Source organism: Hermetia illucens, chromosome 2 (assembly GCF_905115235.1).
Source record: "Hermetia illucens chromosome 2, iHerIll2.2.curated.20191125, whole genome shotgun sequence".
NCBI classification, from domain to species: Eukaryota; Metazoa; Arthropoda; class Insecta; order Diptera; family Stratiomyidae; genus Hermetia; species Hermetia illucens.
Window position 1 is genome coordinate 105175460 of NC_051850.1, and position 23287 is coordinate 105198746.

General features: G+C 45.4%; 1 protein-coding gene across 1 annotated transcript; it reads left to right on the forward strand.

The window, feature by feature from the left end:
- Positions 1–8335: 8335 nt before the first annotated feature.
- LOC119648742 (serine protease inhibitor 42Dd-like) lies at positions 8336–22211 on the forward strand. Its single transcript, XM_038050561.1, has 4 exons — positions 8336–9319; positions 13649–13796; positions 21614–21747; positions 21860–22211. The coding sequence occupies exons 1-4, from the start codon at positions 8459–8461 to the stop codon at positions 21863–21865; spliced, it is 1149 nt and encodes a 382-aa protein (XP_037906489.1). The 5' UTR covers positions 8336–8458; the 3' UTR covers positions 21866–22211.
- Positions 22212–23287: the final 1076 nt, after the last annotated feature.

Below are 23287 nucleotides of genomic sequence, written 5' to 3' on the forward strand. Positions count from 1 at the left end.
GATTCCGACGCGAAGGTTACGTCTGGAATGCTTCCTTCACAGCCCGGGCGCCGCAACGTTGGGGTGGATCCGGTATTTAGAACTACCAGTCCTGTTCTTGCCGCCATTTCCGGAATTCGTTTCCCTCTGGAATCTGTGTGAGGCATGCCCCATTCAAGTGCCCTGGCATTGAAGTCACCCCCGACCAGGATCCGCCCATCCGTGCTTAAGATAGCGTCCTCCAAAGCATCAAGCCTCCGACGAAAGTCCGGCATCGTCTCGTTCGGCGTAAAATAGACACTAAAAAACGTTATCCCTGAACACCGAATCCAGACAAAGCCGTCCCCTCGGCCTTGGGCAAGAACCCCCAGGAGGGTGCCATGAAACTGGGCCCTTGTTTCGGTACTGCTCACTGATGAGTACTAAATCAGCATTGGTCTCCGCAGCGAACTGCGCTAGCAACTCGTGAGCGGTTGCACTCCGGTGCATATTGATTTGTAGGATGCGAATCATGTTGACCGTATCCTAGCTCTTTCCAGTTCTGCACTGAAAACTGGACACCGCCCCGATCCCGCAGTGTGCGCAATGTTCTCATCAGTCGCGCCACGGTCCCTGCATAGAACGCAGCTTTCCTTTTCATTGCAGCTGTTCGCTTTATGGCCTGCCTGACCGCATTTACGACATGTTGCCCTTCTGTCAGGTCCCCGACAGTTTGCAGATGTGTGCCCATAATCCAAACATCTGTAACATTTGGTTGGGGCGGCCCGAATTCGTATCCTACACACTACCCAACCAATTCTTATTTTCCCGCTGTTTAGAAGCTTCCTCGCGTATTGCTCGGCAACTTCCACCACAGCGAGTTTTTGGCCTCGGGAGTTTGCGGAGGTGATACCAATCCGGACATTAGTTACCTCCGGGCATTCGCGTTTGATGGCCTCTTCTACCTCGTTCTTTTCCGTGAGACAGTCAAGGTCTCGGATTTCTAAAGCACACGTGGGTTCCAGGCTAGAAACCAAAGCTTTTTCTCCTAGAAGCCCCTTGACTGCTTCACAGAACGTGACTTTATTTAAAGTCTTCGGGCCTAGTTCGACTAAGACTCCACCACCCTTCGTTTTACGTATGGAAGACACCTCCGCTTCGTTGTCTTCGGGTTTGATTTTGTAACGGATTTCGCTGAGGACTTTCGCAAAAGTCTTGCCTTTCGTCGGCTTAATAAGCAAAGTTGGCGGTCTAGTCCTCCTTCGTCTCCCCACCTTTTCTTTTGGCACTCCGTCCTTCGTGTCCGCCTTAGTTTTAGGCAGAGGTTTTTCTGATGGCGCGACGTGTTGTTGTCTTTTGATCCCCTTCGCCTTCTTCTTTTCAGCCCTGGAGAGTACCTGAGTGAAGTCTCCTTCAGATGTCCCTTCCTCCTTTCGTTTTTTACCAAGTTCGCTCTGCAATGGGCTGTCAGCGATCCGTTTGGTACTCGTGGTGTTCTCCTCGGGAAGCGCGGTTGTTTCTGCTTCCTGTGGATTTTGTCTTACTTTCCATGTTCGCCTATAGTATGAAATCCTGTCCAGGAGCTCTTCCAGTTCCATTAGCCCGTTTTTCACCCCCTTACCGACGTTTTTCCGGAGGAACGTCGAAGATCGCATGTGCTTCACAACTGCCGTGCATTTTGTAATAAGTCTTTCCTCTTCCGCTTGCGCCAGATTAATCGACAGTCCTCCCACTCGGCTTATATTCGAAACCATTTTATTAGTTTCGGCAGTTTCCACTGTGCCTCTTTCCCCAATTACAGCACTGTGCGGTATGGTCTGTCTGTCCTCTCTGTGTTGCAGGTGCCGCATCACTTTCCGAGTCTTTCTCTCCGTCTGCGCGTCCCGATGTCTCGTTGGGTATTTCAGCCCTTGTTGCGTCCTTCGCTGGGCGCTGGGGCGAACGGCACATTTTCGTGCTGCGAACAAACGCAGCCAGCTCACTCTCCATTTCCACTATCGTCTCGTTTCGTTCGTTTTTATTCTCCATTTGAGTTGTTTACCAGCGCATCGTGTGCAAGGGAGCGGGCCGCAATAGTCAGGACCGGGTATACCCTCGGGGGCACAGCCCCTACCCCAGTTCCCTGAGGCCTAACCTACGCTTAGCTGATCCCGGAATTCACGGACGGATCATCGCTCGCTCGGGGCAACGCGGTCTACTAACACCGGTTCAATGCACACTACCCGACCAGGGTCCCGAAGGGGCTGGCTCCTGATACACGCCACAACTACCACCTTGGCAGAGCTAGGCTCACATCACCCCATCGACGTTGACAGGGAGTTGTCGACGGCTCCGGGGGCTCCCAGTGTGTCCCAGCGTGTATCGGTCATTAGCAGTTCGCTCTTCACCGAGAAACTTTCTCGAGGCTACTACCTAGGACGCAAGTATTATGCCAGCTAGGGGGTCAGAACTACTTGCTCGGGCACCTCGGGGACGCCATTCCCCGTATCGCAAACGACCCATGAAGGATCGTTGACGATCCCTGAGGTAAACGAGTTAAACTCTTTTTCTCGAAATTCTTAATATTAACGGAGCTGTGAACGTTTCGCTAAGTTTTTCAGAAGATTGCCTCGCTTTCCGGTCCTTTTCCCGGCGGGTTCGAATTACAACAACGCCTACACTCCCTCCGCCAACCAAGTGAGAGTTAACATTGCGACACACCCCTCCATGACACCTATAGAGAGGACATGGATTCTATAATTTTTTTTTTTGCGGTAGGGTAGGTGAATGCATTTACGCACACAGTGTTGGACTCCCGATTCGGTACGTCGTCGGACTACCAACTAAACACCTTCCCATCGTCAGAGAGCTAGCCTGGAACCGTTTGTTACATTACTTCGGGCCAGCCCCCGAACTCTCCCGCCTTGCGAAGCCTTCAAATCAGGGAATTCCTTTCACCAACGGGAGGGGAGAGGAGGAAGGGAATTTCAGTTCAAGGAGCCCCCTGCCGTCCGGCTCCTCCACTGGTCGAGTTCTATCCTCTTAGCAACGAGAAGGGCCCGAATGTAATGGGCAACACGGTTCCACCTGTCAGCAGTCCTCAGCATCTCTTCCACAATGCTGTTTAAATAGAGCTGCTGACGAACCCCATCCCACATTCCACAAGAAAAAAAAGTGTGGTGGGCATCGTCCACAACTCCATTGCAAAACACACAATCCGGAGAACGTGCCTTTCCAATCTTGTGCAGGGTAAGACTGAAAACTTCCATGCCCACTTAAAAATTGGGTAAGGAAATAGTCAGTCTCACCATGCTTCCGATTCAGCCACGTACCTAAGTTGCCGATGAGCCGCGCAGTCCATCTGCCTCTAGTTTCATTTTGCCAAGAGAGCTGCCACTCGTCTAGAGTGTGTTGCCGTTCTTCGCGAGCAACACCTCCCTTGGCTCATCTCCCTTGCGCTTGTATATGGCCTGACGCTCCCTAGCAAGAAGGGCAACGGGGATAACTCCCGCGATCACCATCACGGCCGGTTCAGAGACTGTGCGGTACGCAGACGCCACCCGTAGCAGCCTTGTTCGCTGCTGCTTGGATTTGCTCAGAGAAGCTCATCTTTGAGTCAAGAGCCAACCCGAGGTACTTTATCGCTGATTTTGACTCGATTATCGACTCGCCGAACGATATGGGACGCAGGGTTGGAATTCTCTTTTTAGTCAGGATGACTACTTCGCTTTTTTCCAGTGCATGGTTGAAACCATGAGCTTACCCGTCGCATCAATATGCCGAGTCTGCTTTGCGCCTGTTCGACAGTGCGTCTAGCAACAAGCGCTGCGACATCATCTGCGTTGCCGACCAGGCGCGATTCTTCTGGCATGTCGAGTTTAAGCAGACTGTCATAGGTAGCGTTCTAGAGGTCCGGCCCTAGGATGGATCCCTGCGCTACCCCCGACGTGACCTCCGTCCACCTTTGACCCTCTAGTGTTTCATAGAGCAAGGAGCGGTTCCTCAGATAGTCTCTCAATATCCGTAAGAGATAGTTCGGCACGTTGAAGGTATTGTCTAGTGTGCCTAGAATGTCTTTCCATCTTACGGAATTGAAGGCGTTTCTGACGTCAAGCATTACGAGGAGCACCACCCGTCGAGTTCAGCTCGCGAACGGCGTCCACGACCTGCATGACAGCATCAATTGTCGATCTCCCTGCCCTAAAACCAAACTGCCGGGGAGATAAATCTCCGGCAGCGCGCATCGCTTCAGCGAGTCTACTTCTGATGAGCTTTTCGAGCACTTTTCCAGCAGTATCAAGCATACATAGTGGGCGGTATAAAGATGGCAATTCGGGATTGCCTTTCCCTTTAGGGATCAGCGCAAGCCTCGCAACTTTCCAACGTGCAGGGAAAATGCCCTCTTTCAGGCAAGCGTTGAATGCGCCGAGCAGTAGGTCTGGCCGGTGTTGGAATACCAGTTTGCATACCTCTGCTGGAATACCATCGGGTCCTGGCGCCTTCTTGTTTTTCATAGAGAGGACTGCCTGTTCCAACTCTTTTATAGAGAAAAGTGGACAGTCCTCTGCGCTCTCTGCGCCGACGTCACCATCCCATACGGGGTGTGCAGGGAAGAGTGCCCTCACAATGCGGTCCATCTGCTCGGGCTTAAGTGAACAGGGTTTTCGCAGGGCCCCGATTTTTCGGGTTACAAGTTTGTAACCGAGTCCCCACGGATCCCCATTCACCTCGTCGATCAGATCTTGCCAGCAGCAAACTTTGCTCTTGTTTATTGCGCTGCGGAGTCTCCTTTTGGCTGATTTTTACTCCATCATTATGGTACATGCCTCCTCCCGGTCGCCTAGACGTTGTGTTAAGCGGCGGAGCCTGTGACACTCCTTCCGGAGCTCTGCAATTTCCACTGTCCACCAATACATGGAAGGTTTGCCGCGCCTCGATGTCTTCCTGGGCATGGAGGCTCCGCAGACCGTCGTTATCAGGTTCATAACTGAATTTACGACAGTGTCAGCCGCGGCGCCACCGCCACCAGGAGTACCCTTCAGCGTGGCCCCACCTGTTCCCAGAGTTTCGACAAACTTCCCGGTGTTCACTTTCGCGACGTTCCATACACAGAAAGATCGCTGGGGTGGCGCACACCGAGAGTTTGTGTCCACCACTTCGAAAGCAATGTATTGGTGGTCACCTGCCGAAAAGTCTTCCAGAACTCGCCACCCGTCCACCAGCGACACCAGTGATTCCGACGCGAAGGTTACGTCTGGAATGCTTCCTTCACAGCCCGGGCGCCGCAACGTTGGGGTGGATCCGGTATTTAGAACTACCAGTCCTGTTCTTGCCGCCATTTCCGGAATTCGTTTCCCTCTGGAATCTGTGTGAGGCATGCCCCATTCAAGTGCCCTGGCATTGAAGTCACCCCCGACCAGGATCCGCCCATCCGTGCTTAAGATAGCGTCCTCCAAAGCATCAAGCCTCCGACGAAAGTCCGGCATCGTCTCGTTCGGCGTAAAATAGACACTAAAAAACGTTATCCCTGAACACCGAATCCAGACAAAGCCGTCCCCTCGGCCTTGGGCAAGAACCCCCAGGAGGGTGCCATGAAACTGGGCCCTTGTTTCGGTACTGCTCACTGATGAGTACTAAATCAGCATTGGTCTCCGCAGCGAACTGCGCTAGCAACTCGTGAGCGGTTGCACTCCGGTGCATATTGATTTGTAGGATGCGAATCATGTTGACCGTATCCTAGCTCTTTCCAGTTCTGCACTGAAAACTGGACACCGCCCCGATCCCGCAGTGTGCGCAATGTTCTCATCAGTCGCGCCACGGTCCCTGCATAGAACGCAGCTTTCCTTTTCATTGCAGCTGTTCGCTTTATGGCCTGCCTGACCGCATTTACGACATGTTGCCCTTCTGTCAGGTCCCCGACAGTTTGCAGATGTGTGCCCATAATCCAAACATCTGTAACATTTGGTTGGGGCGGCCCGAATTCGTATCCTACACACTACCCAACCAATTCTTATTTTCCCGCTGTTTAGAAGCTTCCTCGCGTATTGCTCGGCAACTTCCACCACAGCGAGTTTTTGGCCTCGGGAGTTTGCGGAGGTGATACCAATCCGGACATTAGTTACCTCCGGGCATTCGCGTTTGATGGCCTCTTCTACCTCGTTCTTTTCCGTGAGACAGTCAAGGTCTCGGATTTCTAAAGCACACGTGGGTTCCAGGCTAGAAACCAAAGCTTTTTCTCCTAGAAGCCCCTTGACTGCTTCACAGAACGTGACTTTATTTAAAGTCTTCGGGCCTAGTTCGACTAAGACTCCACCACCCTTCGTTTTACGTATGGAAGACACCTCCGCTTCGTTGTCTTCGGGTTTGATTTTGTAACGGATTTCGCTGAGGACTTTCGCAAAAGTCTTGCCTTTCGTCGGCTTAATAAGCAAAGTTGGCGGTCTAGTCCTCCTTCGTCTCCCCACCTTTTCTTTTGGCACTCCGTCCTTCGTGTCCGCCTTAGTTTTAGGCAGAGGTTTTTCTGATGGCGCGACGTGTTGTTGTCTTTTGATCCCCTTCGCCTTCTTCTTTTCAGCCCTGGAGAGTACCTGAGTGAAGTCTCCTTCAGATGTCCCTTCCTCCTTTCGTTTTTTACCAAGTTCGCTCTGCAATGGGCTGTCAGCGATCCGTTTGGTACTCGTGGTGTTCTCCTCGGGAAGCGCGGTTGTTTCTGCTTCCTGTGGATTTTGTCTTACTTTCCATGTTCGCCTATAGTATGAAATCCTGTCCAGGAGCTCTTCCAGTTCCATTAGCCCGTTTTTCACCCCCTTACCGACGTTTTTCCGGAGGAACGTCGAAGATCGCATGTGCTTCACAACTGCCGTGCATTTTGTAATAAGTCTTTCCTCTTCCGCTTGCGCCAGATTAATCGACAGTCCTCCCACTCGGCTTATATTCGAAACCATTTTATTAGTTTCGGCAGTTTCCACTGTGCCTCTTTCCCCAATTACAGCACTGTGCGGTATGGTCTGTCTGTCCTCTCTGTGTTGCAGGTGCCGCATCACTTTCCGAGTCTTTCTCTCCGTCTGCGCGTCCCGATGTCTCGTTGGGTATTTCAGCCCTTGTTGCGTCCTTCGCTGGGCGCTGGGGCGAACGGCACATTTTCGTGCTGCGAACAAACGCAGCCAGCTCACTCTCCATTTCCACTATCGTCTCGTTTCGTTCGTTTTTATTCTCCATTTGAGTTGTTTACCAGCGCATCGTGTGCAAGGGAGCGGGCCGCAATAGTCAGGACCGGGTATACCCTCGGGGGCACAGCCCCTACCCCAGTTCCCTGAGGCCTAACCTACGCTTAGCTGATCCCGGAATTCACGGACGGATCATCGCTCGCTCGGGGCAACGCGGTCTACTAACACCGGTTCAATGCACACTACCCGACCAGGGTCCCGAAGGGGCTGGCTCCTGATACACGCCACAACTACCACCTTGGCAGAGCTAGGCTCACATCACCCCATCGACGTTGACAGGGAGTTGTCGACGGCTCCGGGGGCTCCCAGTGTGTCCCAGCGTGTATCGGTCATTAGCAGTTCGCTCTTCACCGAGAAACTTTCTCGAGGCTACTACCTAGGACGCAAGTATTATGCCAGCTAGGGGGTCAGAACTACTTGCTCGGGCACCTCGGGGACGCCATTCCCCGTATCGCAAACGACCCATGAAGGATCGTTGACGATCCCTGAGGTAAACGAGTTAAACTCTTTTTCTCGAAATTCTTAATATTAACGGAGCTGTGAACGTTTCGCTAAGTTTTTCAGAAGATTGCCTCGCTTTCCGGTCCTTTTCCCGGCGGGTTCGAATTACAGCAACGCCTACACTCCCTCTGCCAACCAACTGAGAGTTAACACTGCGACACACCCTTCCATGACACCTATAGAGAGGACATGGATTCTATAATAGTACGGGTGATTATGATCATTCTCGGAAAGTCTGTAAAGCCAATATCTATTGCAGAAAAGAAGAAGCAAGCGTGGCAGACCCTGCCACAGATGGAACGATGGGGTAGGCCAGGACGCCAGACAACTTTTAGAGATATCGAATTGGTGGACCTCGGCGCAAAATCGGAATGTCCGGAGTTCCTTACTAAGGCAGACCTAGACCGGATGCCGGTTATTGCACCGTTGATGATGACGGTGTTATTAGTTCACTTGATATCATGATGGCATCGTGCACGTCTTAGAGTGTACATGAAATGCTGCTGATCACGAAATGAAATGTATTTTGAGGCCTAGATTTCATATACCATATTTTAAAATTCAAAAATAGAAAACCATACTTTTAATTCCTTTACGATATTGTACATTCATGAGCTACTTGTTTTGCGAGCATAGGAAGTAGGCGAAAATTACTGACGAGATTTTTTAAAGATTACTCACTTTTAATTTTATAGCATTCAAGACATGACGTTTTTTATTTTAAAATACAGAAAAAAGTTGTAAATTCCAAACAAAAGCTCAGTGAAAATTTATAGCGCATTCCTATTCCTAAAATGTCAGTGAAACCCAGAAAATCTGAGTTCAATAAAAAGGGAGTTGCTTTTGGCTTGGAACTCTACAAAAATGTTCGTGCAATTTCCAAACCGACAAATACTGTCCTATCTCCTGTTTCCATTCATTTGGCACTAGGATTGACCTATATGGGTGCTTCCGGAGAAACTCAGCGAGAGATGAAGCGGGTCCTTCGGCTTGAAGATGACAAAACATTGACTGGAAAGTCGTTTTATGGTGTTCTTTGCAAATACCAAAAAAATCCCAATATTGTAATTGCTAACAAGTTATACGTGCAGCAAGGCTTTGAGATCAAAGCAGAAATGAATCAGGTAGCGAAAAAATGGTTCAAATCGGAAATTGAAGCTGTCGACTTTTCCGAACAGGCTAGTGCCGCTGAAACTGTTAACAAATGGATTAAAGAGAAAACCGGCGGCAAAATAACAGACATAGTTAACCAGGATGCCTTCGAACCCAATACAGTGTTGATTTTATTAAATGCTCTGTACTTTAAGTGCAACTGGAAACATCCCTTTGATATGAATACGGAAGAGGGACATTTCTGGTTAAATGACGGGGAATCTATGAAAGTCACAATGATGAAGCAAAGAAGCATGAAAGCCAGTTACGCAGAATTCGGTGACTTGGATAGTATTGCAGTGCAATTACCCTTTGCGGACGAAGATCTGTCAATGCTTATTCTCTTGCCCAATAACAAAACTGGACTGGATGCCCTAGAAGCAAAGTTGGTTGGCCTCGATTTACCGCAGCGGAGAAAGCAAATGATGCAGGAGACTGTTAAGATTACAATGCCGCTATTTCGAGTTGAATTTGAACAAAACCTAAACGACGCTTTAAAAAAGGTAAGAAAATTAAAAGTCTTCCTTCTAACATGTGTTGTAGTAGTTGCAAGTTAGGGTGTTGGTTTCCAGCGAGCTATATGCGAAACCATAGGTAAAATTTGTTCATCCAGCCAATTGAACTTTTCTACCATGTCCGTTGCTTTTGCGGTTATTTTCAAGAGTGGACCTTCCAGCTCATTATGAGTGAGCTTGAACTCGCTACTCCGGATTCCAGGCGCGGATTTTCAGAGTTATTGAACTACATTAATGTGAAACAGTAACAAAAATGAGGGACAGTTCGTTAATATGAGAGACCTCGTTGGCTCTCAACGACCGGGAGCAATCAATTATAGATTAAACGCTCCAGCATTTCTCCCATAGTGCCTAGAAGGGATATGAGTCAATAGGAGGATGTCTCACCTAGAGCTTTGCCAGCCTTAGGCAGCACTACAACGTCTGCCACTTCGATGCTGTAGAGAATACCCCCTCGGGCATGCACGCTTTGAACAACTCGGTAAACATGTCCGGTCTAGATTTCAAGGCGAGCTTAACGGCTTATTCGGTATTCCATCCAGGGCCGGAGCTTTGTTTTCATCTATTCTGCTGTGGATCTCACACATCTAGGGTTCTCTGATGATTTTCAAGGCGAGAGTAGGACACGTGATCTGTGGAGAGGACCAGCCTCTGAATCATCTAATCAAGACGCTATAGGCACTCTTCCAAGAGTTTACCTCTGCTTCAAAGCAGAACTCCTTAAAAAATTACTTTTCCTGGACTTCCTTGTATGCATGTTTTTTTGCACTTGATCGATCTACCTACCGCTGTCTGGGCCGTTCTTCTCGCTCGGTGGCAGGCAGCTCAAAGGCCAGCAGCTCACCATTCCACGAGTAGTTTCGTCTTCTATTGGGAATGTGCATCTCCTAGGCGTAGACGTGTCACATACCATAAAGAAGCATTGTGTGACATGCAGAGCTTTTCCGAGGGGCCGCGAGCCACACTTCCATAAAGGTCTGCTCATCTAGTACTTTTACGAACCAGCCTTCGAGTATGTTATTTACCTATCGTGTGGCTATCTCCTTAATTTGAAGATAATTGCCTAGTGATCACTGTGCATGCGCCAGTGTATGGCTAATAAAGGTCAGGTCTATAATTGAAGTCAACGCCTTCATTAATTCCGTTCATTTGGTACCTCCGGCAATATGCGGGTTATCTTTCCCGTCTTTTCTTCGCACAATAGGCATTTGTCGTCCATATTGCATTTTTTCTCTGTGCACCTTCTGCACCGATCGGACCGATCGATACTGTCACCAAGTGAGTTTCTAACTTAGCTACGAAAGCCATCAGTTTTGCCCAAGCTAGATTTTTTCAGCTTAAACATGAGATCGCCTTTCTGAGGTCTGCGGATGTTGCTGACATTTCCGCCTAAATCTTTTATGTTGGGGTCAGTTTTGACCTTTTTTAGTATCTCCTCGTATGGCAGATTGCGCTTGCTGGAGGTAACCATAACTTCTGGGGGAATTCACACCTTCGATTTTTTCTTCGCCTTTTTATGAGTCACCTTGGTCCATCCATTATTTTCGGTTCCATTATGTTTCGCCTCGGTCGCCGATGATCGCACTCCTCCTTTCCGTACTTTTAGCTCCACTCTTCGGAACTACTAGTGTGCCTTTCATCCCCTTAAGCACATGCAGATTTCCTCAAGGATCACAATCTTTCTCCCGCACTCCTTTATTTGGTTGTAAGCCGATGACACTACGGTTAGGTGTTACTTGCGTCACCTGTCACACTGTCTGAACAACAATTTTCAGGTTTTTATTGGGCGCCCTTTTCTCCTCCTGCGAATTATTTTAATAATAATAATCGTTGACGCAACAATTCAATTGGACCAGGGCCTTCAAGTGTGTTAGAGCACCTCATTCATGACCACAACGGAACATTACGGTATACTGTAGGAGGCAATATGATCAGCATTACGCCTATCAAAGATTATTACCCTGATTTGACTCAAGTACTCATTCACAGCTGAGTCGACTGATATCCGTATAGAGGACTCTAATGACTCACACCATGTTTTTAATAGCTTGCTCTACATTGTGCTTGTCCTTGATGAACTCGACTAGCTCAACTATTTTTGTTCCAAGCTGCATAAGGGATTGTTCTTCCATGTCGGCGGTTTGCTCTTCATGAGTCTTGATCGAATCACCTTTTTAAATACTCCATCACCCTCAGCTTTTAATGTACTTTGCAAACTTTTTGCCTTTTTGGCATTGATAGAAAATCTGAATGGGTAAACCCCTTGATCTTGAAGGGTCTTCTGCGGTGGCCCTTCTTGGTCAAATAGTGGTCTTGGGTGTCGAAACCGCCTTCGTAGACCAGCGATTTCCATTCAGCCCACCATTTTGTTCGTTCGTTATTGGTATTCTTGCACGGTTTTGTTTCGCATGAACACTTCTTTCTCCAAATGTAAATCACGGTGGTCAAGTTGTCCACCACTTAGGCACTGCTCACTCCCAAATGGCGCCGGTACTGGGGTTCTGAGCCAGTGCAAAGTCTTTTTCATAGCCATTTTGGTCCATGCACCAGAGATGAACAAACATTAACCCATCCAAAGTCAGAAAAGAAAAGTGTATGAACACATATTTATATATCAAAACGTATGCCCCTATCCGCCCTTGGGGTCACACCTGATGAGAGATCTGGCAACTTCTCAAAGTGTATATAAGTGTATAAGTGTGTCACATGCACTTTTCGCAGAAGCGACTGTACCGATTGACACAAAATTTGGTGGGAAGATGGAAGCTGTGAATCCCCATACATGCTATACGTTGAAGTTAAGTCTCATACACGCAAATGATTGGTGAATGAATTTTTTTCACCGAATAAGCCCATGTGGGGTTTCAAATGAAAGGATTAGCACTTTTTGAAGCAGATATCAGCTTTGACATTGGTTACAAAGGAGTGGAGTGCGGGGTCCGCCCAAAATCAAAAATTTCCTACAATGTAGTCCACCCCATTGCCGTCTATTGTTCTGAATGTCAGACGACTATAAAAGGCAGTGGACAGCGTCTCGCAGAAATGTAGATGAAGGTGTTGTGTTGGATCAGGGGGGGGGACGGACCTGCGATTGGTATGCGATTGCACCGATTATGGAGAAGTTATGAGAGAACGGTCTTGGTCTGGGTATGTGATTCGTCCTTGTCAAGATTGCCAAGATAAGTCTGAACATCGAATCTAATTGGAAAGGGCCAAAATCTCAGCCGAAACACGGATGACTTATTACACTAGATGGTGGTTTGAGGGCGGACTGAGTAAACTGGCGCAACCGATTAAGATGAGCTGACCCCGCTTCCGAACGGAGCACAAGTTGAAGAAGAAAAAGAAGCAGATTAAGGCATCATAAGATGATTGACAAACGTCGGTTCTATTGTCATCGACTATCAATATTAGCGTCGGTTTCATCCCCGCATGAAGAGCTTTTCAACAATACTGACATCGACAACGAAAGACTGGCAACCATAGGTAACAACATATTATCAACTGATCCTGGTTGTTGATATTCCCAATATTTTCAATCAATGAAATGAAAGGTGGCAAGAAGTCCTCTGACAGATTGATTTTATCTGTTAATAATAAGAACCGTTGGCTTAACAATTCAGTTAGAACTTAACCTTGAAACGTATCAGAGTACTTTATTTAAGATCGTAACGGTATACTGTACGACTACCCAGTTGTAGGAGGCAATGTCGCCAGCTCACCCGGAATTATTGCCCAGATTTTGACTTAAACACTCATTCATAGCCGAGTCGACTGATACCTGACATCCAATTACGATACAAATCCCCCCACCAGTAGTGAAGTTTGAGCCACAACTTTTCGTGTGACAGCCTAGTGCCCCAACCACTAAACCATTCAGATGAACACAGAAAATTTCATTCTGGAAATAATAGGGGTGTTAGAATCTGTATTAATCAGCCCCTGCTTAGTAATAACAATTATGGCAGATGGGCCAGCGCTCCAGTTTGACCCTAATTTTTGGAGCGTGTTTAGCACTTCATTTCCAGACACGGTTCAATAACAACCATTAAGGTCAAATATCGCACTCACAACAGGAACCTGCTTGTGACTGGGCTGAGCTTAGAAGCTGTAGCAGAAGGCTCTGAATTGCAAAGAAATCTGCGAATGACGTTCGTACAAACAAGCGAAAGCGGAGCGGGGTGTTAAATTTAAAGAGGGAATATAGTTTATTAGTTTTATCGCGAGCTGCAGTGCCAAATCTGCGACCTCCAGGACACAAATTATTATCCTTCACTCCATAACTATGAAAGAAATAATATTTATTTTTCTTTTCAGATGGGATTGGCCTCTATGTTCAATACAAACGATGCCAACTTCTCCGAACTTATCGAAGATGGAGGTGATAACTTTTTCGTAAGCAAAGTTGTTCATAAAACATTCATTGACGTTAACACAGGAGGAGTGGAAGCAGCAGCAGCCACAAGTAAAGCACTTATTTAACTATTTCGTTTTATTTAAATGGCTTTCCACAGCGACCTAACATTTGCCCTGACAGTTCCTTCATATGCTTCTGAGATTCATAAATATCGAAACTTCGATACCATAAAAAAATTGAATACATTTAACTAGATAGATAGATAGAATTCTTCGAGTGGCAATGACAATTACGAATCACTTGCTTTGTGTATTATATCAAACGTTTTATATCGCAATGTTGCAAATTCCAAAACGAGTAGTCGGTTTTCAGTAAAAATCTTATTTTTTTTCGCCACTGACTGGCTCAGGCGAGTACAATGGGCCAACACGCCTGAGTGCTCAGAAGCTGTAGCTTCTCCCCCACCATACACACAAACGACTGGCTCAGAAGCGAAGGGGGCTTGTCTTGATCCATTACTATTATTACATTTTGCTCGGTCATAAACCTGATCTGGATAGAGTCAAGGGGTTCCCAAATCAATATCTAAGGTACCAAATCATCGTTGTTTCGGTGAGCCTTTTGGCCATTTATCAACAGCTGCCATTATCAATCTAATTTTGGCTAGTGAGTTCTCATGAGCGCGAAGTTATAATTTTCCAAAATCTGTACAACCTGATCTCAATTGCGGATGTCTTCATTTCAGATATGATCATGGCGTATTATGCGGCTGTTCTAACGCTATCTTCGCCTCTATTACCCCGAAGTGCCGTTCATTGTCTTTGAAATTCGGCCAACACTAAGAACCATAGAAAAGTGACAGCGCGGGCAGCGCTGCGATAGATTTTCCATTTGAGATGCATAACTATTAGACATTAGACTTCTTCCAACTGTCTGGATGGCGTACATAAATATCCACATAGAGTATATATCCTCTCCCTGTTCATCAACAACGATATAGGCAGCAGAGAAAATTTGTCTCTAAACCCTGGATATCGCACCCCAACCTATTCCGCCTCTTCTTAAACACCACTTACCCAAATACATACATAGATCAAGATCAACATCACACTTCCCCACAATATCCACCTCTTACCAGCCATTACCAGCGTTTCAACCAATTAACGCTGTGTCCACACCGCACGTGTACAGAGTGATAGCTACCCTTCATAATCTCCCTCGAGAGGCACGAGATAAGGTCCCGAATGAGATCAGTACGGCGTTAACGTACTCTCACCATAAATGAGTGAGAAGTACCGCTGATCCCCAGTACAACCTACACAGTTTTTTGCTCACAAAATTTATTTCCTCATATTGGTAACGGAGACTTTCCCTTCCGTTTCTGTAAATTTGACGTCATACACAAATCCATTTTTCCTTATCTACCCGAATTTACAAAGTTACTTGCAACAGTAACCACACATGGTTCACACTACCCAAACTTACAGCATTAGCATTTAATCTAGATACATGTATGGGTGTTATTGTGGCGCATAAAACCTGGAGGCTCAAGACCTGGATTTTTCTAAAAACCGTCATTCGTCCTATGACAGATAGCTGCACAACATGGTGATTCAGATGTGTAACTCTACACGAGTGTATGATTAAACAATATGAAATAACCTGGATATAAGTCTTGATGAGGAGGGATAAGGTCGCCAAAGGAAAGCTCCGACAACATTCATCATCATTATTATCAACGGCGCAACAACCGGTATCCGGTCTAGGCCTGCCTTAATAAGGAACTCTAGATATCCCGGTTTTGCGCCGAGGTCCACCAATTCGATATCCCTAAAAGCTGTCTGGCGTCCTGACCTACGCCATTGCTCCATCTTAGGCAGGGTCTGCCTCGTCTTCTTTTTGTACCATAGATATTGCCCTTATAGACTTTCCGGGCTGGATCATCCTCATCCATACGGATTAAGTGACCCGCCCACCGTAACCTATTGAGCCGGATTTCCGACAACAATCCACCACTAAATCATTCCTGCCACCTCTCCGTTTTTGTCGTCGATCGGTAAGCAATATACTATCTTGTCACTAGCTTAATTCGCTTCTCTGAAAAATGGCTTTCACGGGCAGTTCCGGATTGGTCGTCCTTATGTCTTCTCAAATATCGGTATAGTTTTTTGATCTGACTATTCGACAACCGAACTTATCACGAAAGCAAATCGGGAATACGAAGCTCGGCGCTTCAGGTATGAAAGGTTTTGTCGATCTTTTGTGTACGATGATTCCATTTATATATAGTTGGTAGGGTTTATACGTTGAATGTACCCGATACACAATTCGAATGGGATTTACTTCTTAGAGAGCAGTAATTTGGTGTGAAAGAGACACCTTTGATCTACTGTAATTTTTTTAATAATATTGCGTTGAAGAATGATACTTAATACTAAGAGCTAAACTATTGCAAAATTTTACGAATTATGAATTTAAGGAACCCTCCCTTCCTTCGATGTTAATTTTCAAAATCTAACAATTCGGAAAATTTTGAAGCCTACATGCCATGGGTATGGACCACAAGATTTTTTTTCAACTTTTTCAGTTCAGTAGTTTCCGAAAACATGTCCTTAAAGTAATTAACTTAATATTTTCTTCGAAAAGTACTAATCGATACCTTCACATTACTATACTCATTGAAAAAAAGCATTGCACCCATCTTTTGCTTTTATGGGGGAACCTCCCCTCTCTTGAGCTCAACGTGGAACAATATAAACCAGTAAATGTGGGGACATTTACAGTTCCACCCTTTCTACCGAATTTCATGATAGTAGGTGTAATTATTTTTGTGAAAAGTGTGCATGACAGACAGACAGGCAGACAGACGGACAGACTTTCAACAAAACCTTAAAAAGTTCAAATTTGGAGGGCTAGCCAGCCATAAATCTTATATATAAAAATCAATTGCTGTTCGTTAGTCTCGCTAAAACTCGAGAACGGCTGGACGGATTTATCTTATCTTGGTTTTGAAATGTCCGTGGAGGTCTAGGGAAGGTTTAAAAGGTGGGAAAAATTCGAATAATTGCCGTTAAAACCCTAAAAACAGCACTTTGCTTCTTCCCATATAAACGTTTTTTTCTAAATAAAATTCAGAGTCAATTTGAACTTTATTGATATTCAAGAAAGTTCAATCACTCACTGTGTTCATCGGACCTCATATTACAACCAAGTGACAATCTTTTCTTTCTAAAAAGACAAAAGACATCAAATGTTTCACAGCTCAGAACATGTATTGGAAAATAGAATTTCTGTTTTTAGTATTTTTGTTTCTCACCGTTTAAACCTTCTCTGAATTTCCATAAATATTTCAAGACCAAACTAGACTACTTAGACCTAGACTGGATATTAAGTTTTGTTACAAATTAAATTTCTAAACGCAACGATAATATTTGATATTAGATTTGACAACCAACTAATATGTCAATCCATCCTGTTGCACTTTAGAACACGGAAAAAAGTATTACGATATATTGTGTTACGATATCTATCAGTGCGCGAGAACTTTCTTTGCTTTGGCGATCCTTTGTGATAGTGACATTCCAGGAAATGTGCTCTTTTTTTTGATATTTTGCGATTGTGACACTTTACTGCTAAGTGAGCGAAAAATTTTCTCACTTTGATTATTTACAATTTACGATGCCAAGGAGAAGACGACCTGACTTAGGTCGTCGCAGTCATTCAAATGTGCGCAGAGCTTCCTCACGTCGTATTGCTATGTCAGAATTGCGTTATTTAGTGAGTGATAATCAAGTAGATAGGCTTAGAATGCAACGAGTTCCTGCACATTAAACGCAACAACAGCAACCTCGACATAATGAAATTGATCGAATCCGCAGAATGCTCCTGTGATTCTTGAACGAGCTGCATTCCACTATGATCCGGCAATTGATTATAGTGCCGACAAATCGGTAACAATTGGGGAAATGAAAATAATTTGTAAATATTGTAAGGCGTTAAAATACACTCATGAATCTACTGGATTATGTTGTGCTGGAGGCAAAGTAAAATTGCCACAATTGCTCCCACCACCAGATCCTTTACGATCTTTAGTTTCTGGGATTGGAAATGATTCTAAGCACTTCTTGGCCAACATTCAGAAATATAACAGCTGTTTCCAGATGACATCATTTGGCGCTGCACATATTATACAGGACAATTTCATGACCACTTTCAAGGTATTATATACCAGAATATTTTTTTATAATATTCAATATGTACTAAAATGTATGTATCGGAAATAATTAGTCGACAAATTTTTAAAAATTACAGAAGGCAGTACGAAGTCTGCCGGGTCAGCTAGTTTAGAATATATTCTGCTACCAAAACGCCAATTGTACCTGAAATATGAACTGAGTTATTGGCTATGAACTTTGGCTATAGAAAAAGTATAGCCCTCTCAGTCAGATGCTTTCCATCCGACCAGCGAAGAGCATCCAATTAGATTAACTACGTCACAATCAGCAGTAGATTCAGTGGGTTTAGGCACATCAGAAAAAGCCATTGGCAATAGCGAGTCAATATGTGCATTGTGTTGTATGTGACGAACAGGAGAGCCTCGCCAACACTCACACTGAAGTAGTCCATTGAAGTTGATGCGCCCTTCCTACAATAATGTATTGCCGAATTCCCGATAGTGTGAATATGATCCTGCCCGTTACAGTTGGACCGCATCAGCACCAGAGCATATCATCAACATCAGAGTCCAAAGTATGATGCGCCCATTGCCGCGTCATTCACATAGAAAGTGTTTCGTGGATCTCGTTTTCTCGCTGTACAATTAGAGAATTCAATACTTCTCCATATCTTCCCAGTATTCCACATGGTAAACTGCAGTATGCTCGTTTGGTTGCAACAGGAAAAGTTTCGTGCATTTAGTGACATCTGCCTCGGTACACGTTGCCCCCACATAGTTTGTCTTGCCTTCGTTGATGTGCGGCCCAAGATCTCGCGCGAATGCTCGGTCTGGATGAAGGCAGGTCATTCTTCCCATGATGTCGATATCGTCAGCATAGGCCAGTAGATGGGTGGATTTAAAGAGGATCGTACCCCTCGCATTTACCTCAGCATCACGGATCACTTTCTCCAGGGCCAGGTTAAAGAGGACGTATGATAGGGAATCCCGTTGTCGTAGACCGTTGTTGATGTCGAATAGTCTTGAGAGCGAACCTGCTGCTTTTATCTGGCCTCGCACATTGATCAGGGTCAGCCTAGTCAGTCTAATTCGTCGGGATACCGAATTCTCTCATGGCCGTGTACAGTTTTACCCTGGCTATGCTATCATAGGCGGCTTTAAAGTCGATGAATAGATGGTGCAACTGGTATCCATATTCTTTTGCTGATTTGCCTGTAGTGAAGCCTCTTTGGCATGGGCCAATGATGTTCTCAACATATTGGGCTATCCGGCCTAGCAAGATAGCGGAGAATATCTTATAGATGGTACTCAGCAACGTGATACCTCTATAATTGCTGCACTGCGTGATATCTCCCTTTTTATGAGAGTATGCGTCAGATAATGCCTCTTTGCCAGTCGTCAGGCATTGATTCGCTGTCCCACACTTTGAGCACAAGTTGATGAACTACTTGGTGTTTGGTCGCGCCATATTTAACCAATTGGGTGACTAATGATTTTCATGATTGGTGGTGGCAGTATTTATATGTCGTCTTCAGTTGGCGGGACCTCCAACTCGCCGATGTTTTGGTTGTTCAGTAGGTCCATTCTGTCCATTCTGTCGGAAATCAGATTTCCCTCTTTGTCTCGGCAGGATGAGCATCGAGATGTATAATGCTTCATCCTGCTGACTTGTTGGTAAAACTTCCGCGCCTTGTGCGGTTGCTCCCTGTACTTTTCTAGTTCACACACTTGTTGATTCTCCCAGGCTTCCTTTTTTGTCTGTGAAGTCGCTTCTCCGCTCGACTAAGTTCGTGACAAGTCTCTGTGCGTGTCCGCGTTCTTTGAGAATGCAACACTCGATATGCGGCATTCTTCCGTTTCGTAGCTAGCTCACATTCATCGTGAAACCAGACGTTCCGACTTTTCTTGCGGCTGGGCCAAGTATGTTTGTGGCCGTATCAATGTTAACGTTCTTCAGATGGTTGTGAAGATCATTTGTTGATATTTCATCTCCCGGATCTCTGTTGGTTGCGGTTATTGCGGCACCCATTTCACCTTTATAGATGTTGTGGAGGGCTGTGTTGTGAATGGCTTCAGTACTCACTCTCACCTAATTGTCAGAGGGGATTGTAATTCGAGCTCGGAGCACTAGGACAACGAGATAGCGGTCCGAGTCTATATTGGGCCCCCTATATGTTCTGACCTTCATCAAGGCTGAGAGGTCCGGTCTGGAGAGGCCCACATATGTTTGTGGACCGCTTTCTGCGCAAACCAGGTTCTTCGAACAATTATTTCGTGCGATACTGCTAACTGAATAATGCGCAGTCCGTTATCATTGATATCCATATGTAAGCTATGGGAGCCGACGTATCGCCTGAATACGGGCTCCCTCACTACTTGACTGTTGAAATCTCCAAGTATGATCTTGATATCATACTTGGGACAGGCTTCGAGGGTCCGGTCAACTTTCTCGTAGAATGTATTCTTCTCCGAATCTGCAGTCTCCTCTCTAGAGGCGTGAACGTTTATGAGGATTTCATTTGTAAATTTGCATAGCCTTCCGCTAATATTTTCAAGGCGGATAACAGCAGGTTTCATTTTATATCTACAGCCGCTACGAAGCCTTCGCAGAGCCGGGCAAAGTAGTAGCCAACGTGGGATGCGTGCCCACTTTCCGTGGCAGAGGGTTAGGCTCGATCGTAGATTTGACTTGCCTCTGTACCTTCTTGACGAGAGGGATGGTCTAGCAGGATATAATGAGCATGGGTCGTGGGACGCTGAATGTCAAGAATGCCTTTCGCTTGGACAACTGGGGTTAGACCGCACCCTGGCTAAACTGGGCACTTAGCTCCGATAATTGAGAGTTACCTCTCAGAGAGACTCTTTGGTTACCTGCCGGATGATAGGTAGAAAGTTTCTGTAATTACAGTAAGTGCTCTCCAAGGCTCCTACTGTAGAATATAATGTTAGGTGGAGTATTTGTCCTTCGCATGAACGAGGAAGCAAAATTGTTTGGTTTTGCAGATTACCTGGCTGTGTAGGGGTTGTGAAGCACGCTGAGGAGATGAAACTTTATAATGAATAACGACATAACATACGGTACATGGTCTACGCCATCGCTTCATTTGAGTCAGGGTCTGCAACGCCTTCTTTTTCTACCGGAGATATTGCTGCTCACCGCAGCCTATTCAGACGGATTTTGTCCACAACCAGGTGGTCGTGGTATCGCTCGTTAAGTTTGTCGTTATGTAGGCTACAGAATCGTCCATCCTCAAGTACGGGGCCAACAAATCTTCGCTGGATTCATCTTTCGAACGCCGCCAAAAGTTTTCCTTGCTGAGACCACTATGGTGAGACATTCCGAGCCGAAAATTTTTGTAACTTGAAGTATACTCAGTTGGTAGTCCCCCGTGTGCGGATTTCGTTGTCATAACGGTTATCGGTTGTGATTTTAGACCCTAGATAAAATAAATTATCAACGGTGGTTTGGTTCTGACGCCGCCACCATGCATCTAATCTTGCCTTCATTAATGTGGAGCCGTAGATCTCGCGCCGTCTGCTCGATCCTGGATGAAGGCAGTTTGTACATCTCGGGTTGCCCTTTCCATAATGTCAATGTCGTCAGCATAAGCCAGCATTTGGATGGACCTAAATAGGATGGTGCCTTTTGTATTAACATCTGACCTTGAGTTTTCATCACCAATTATAAGTGAAGCTGATTTTTCTACATAAAGTTCGACAGAATAATAACACAAAAAAAAAAATGTTTCAGCCGTGGAAATAATCCCCAGAGCGTCTCCTGAATTACCAAAAGATATATTGGTAGACCATCCATTCCTCTTTGCTTTATTTTCAAAGAAACATCGGCTTTTCTTCGTTGGAAGCATACGAAACCCTCAAGATAAGGTAAATGCAATAAAATATTAATCTATTCTATTCAAGACAGGAGAATATTTTAATATTCAATGCTGATTACATCGTCTATCTAATCCTTCGATCTTGTTGAATTTTTTTTCAGATGTAGCATTCAATCAACAGTTCATGGTTGGGTAACATTCTTTTTTCTTTAGTTCGAGGAGTTAAACCACAATTGCAAATGAATCTTATTAAGGCCATAAATGTAAATGGAAAGGAGATTCCTCAGGTCAAGGGATTTCTAATTTGCGACATCAACTACTACTTTTGCAGGGTAGATTGCAAGATTAAACTATGAACCGATACGAAAGATTTTAAAGCGCTAACGTCATATTGAATACCATGTTTCAGATCAGTTCAATCAATAATATTTTATTTTATATTAATATTTTACCAATTATGCTTGTATTTCAAAATTTCTTTCATTCCAAAATAAATACCTTTTTAACGTTTTATACTGATTTCGCATATGAATATACCCAAAAAGATAATTAATTTGTTAATTAATTTGATTCCAACGAATAAAATGATGATGGTAGATGTGTGGCAAAGGTCAGGACTCAAGTAGATTTAGCCCCAACAGGTTAGAAGACCCAACCACCGCAGCCTATTCTGAAGCATTTTATCCATGATCAAAGGGTCGCTATATCGCCCATAAATTTCTTAGTTATATAGCCTACAGGGCGAAAACGTGGGTTGGTACCCACGATAGATCATAAAACCTGTTAAACCTAAACCAATCGCGCTACTAGCGAACCCATCTCCACTTCCTACCTGATTCTGATCGCTACCAGCTCTTTTTTAATGAAACTTAATAGAATAATGGAAGGAGGCCTTTTGCGAACCAGTGGAAGCAACCCTCGAAGTCTGCCCCAAATATGGTATGAAAATTACACTTGGAGATTTTAACAGCCAAGCAGAAAAGAGCTCGTGCTCAGACGATACACCGACTTCCATACTTTGCATAAAATTACCAATGATAACGGACTACTGGCTGTGTTGGACGAAATGGTTAGTGGAAGAACCAAGTATGCCTGAAAAATCATCCCCAAAAAATGTGAGTCCCCCCAGACAAGACCACTTTCAACCAAACCGAACGTCGCTTTTTACCAGATGTAATAAAAGTCGGAGAATTAAGGGGGAGAGTATGTAGATTCGGATCACTACCCCGTTGACATGGTAAACAAATGTCGAATAACAACACCACTTCGTATCCAGGGGTGAGTGAACACTGAGGCCCCTCTATAGGGGAATAGATACCACAATACCGCACGCAGCTAACGGAGATGAAGCATTATCATTAGTACAGCCTAAACATCTTCGCAAAAAAAGTCGGAATGGCTGGTTGGTTGATGTGTTGGCCACCAACAATCATGCGCAGATTTCATCGTCGTCTCAAGGGTGCCGAAATTGTTGTCTGCTATCTTCAAGTTCATTGGCCAGCGCCATTTGATGCAGTTGCTTCTTTGGTTTTAGGGCTAAAGTTGCCACAATGCATTTCGTCTTGCTTTTATTGATGTCCTGCCCATGA

Bases quoted from the DNA above. Each gene is read 5' to 3' on its own strand.
- LOC119648742 (XM_038050561.1), top strand. From the start codon at position 8,459: ATGTCAGTGAAACCCAGAAAATCTGAGTTCAATAAAAAGGGAGTTGCT. The intron at 9,320-13,648 runs GTAAGAAAATTA...TTTTCTTTTCAG, and splicing joins TAAACGACGCTTTAAAAAAG to ATGGGATTGGCCTCTATGTT. The intron at 13,797-21,613 runs GTAAAGCACTTA...AAAATGTTTCAG, and splicing joins GGAAGCAGCAGCAGCCACAA to CCGTGGAAATAATCCCCAGA.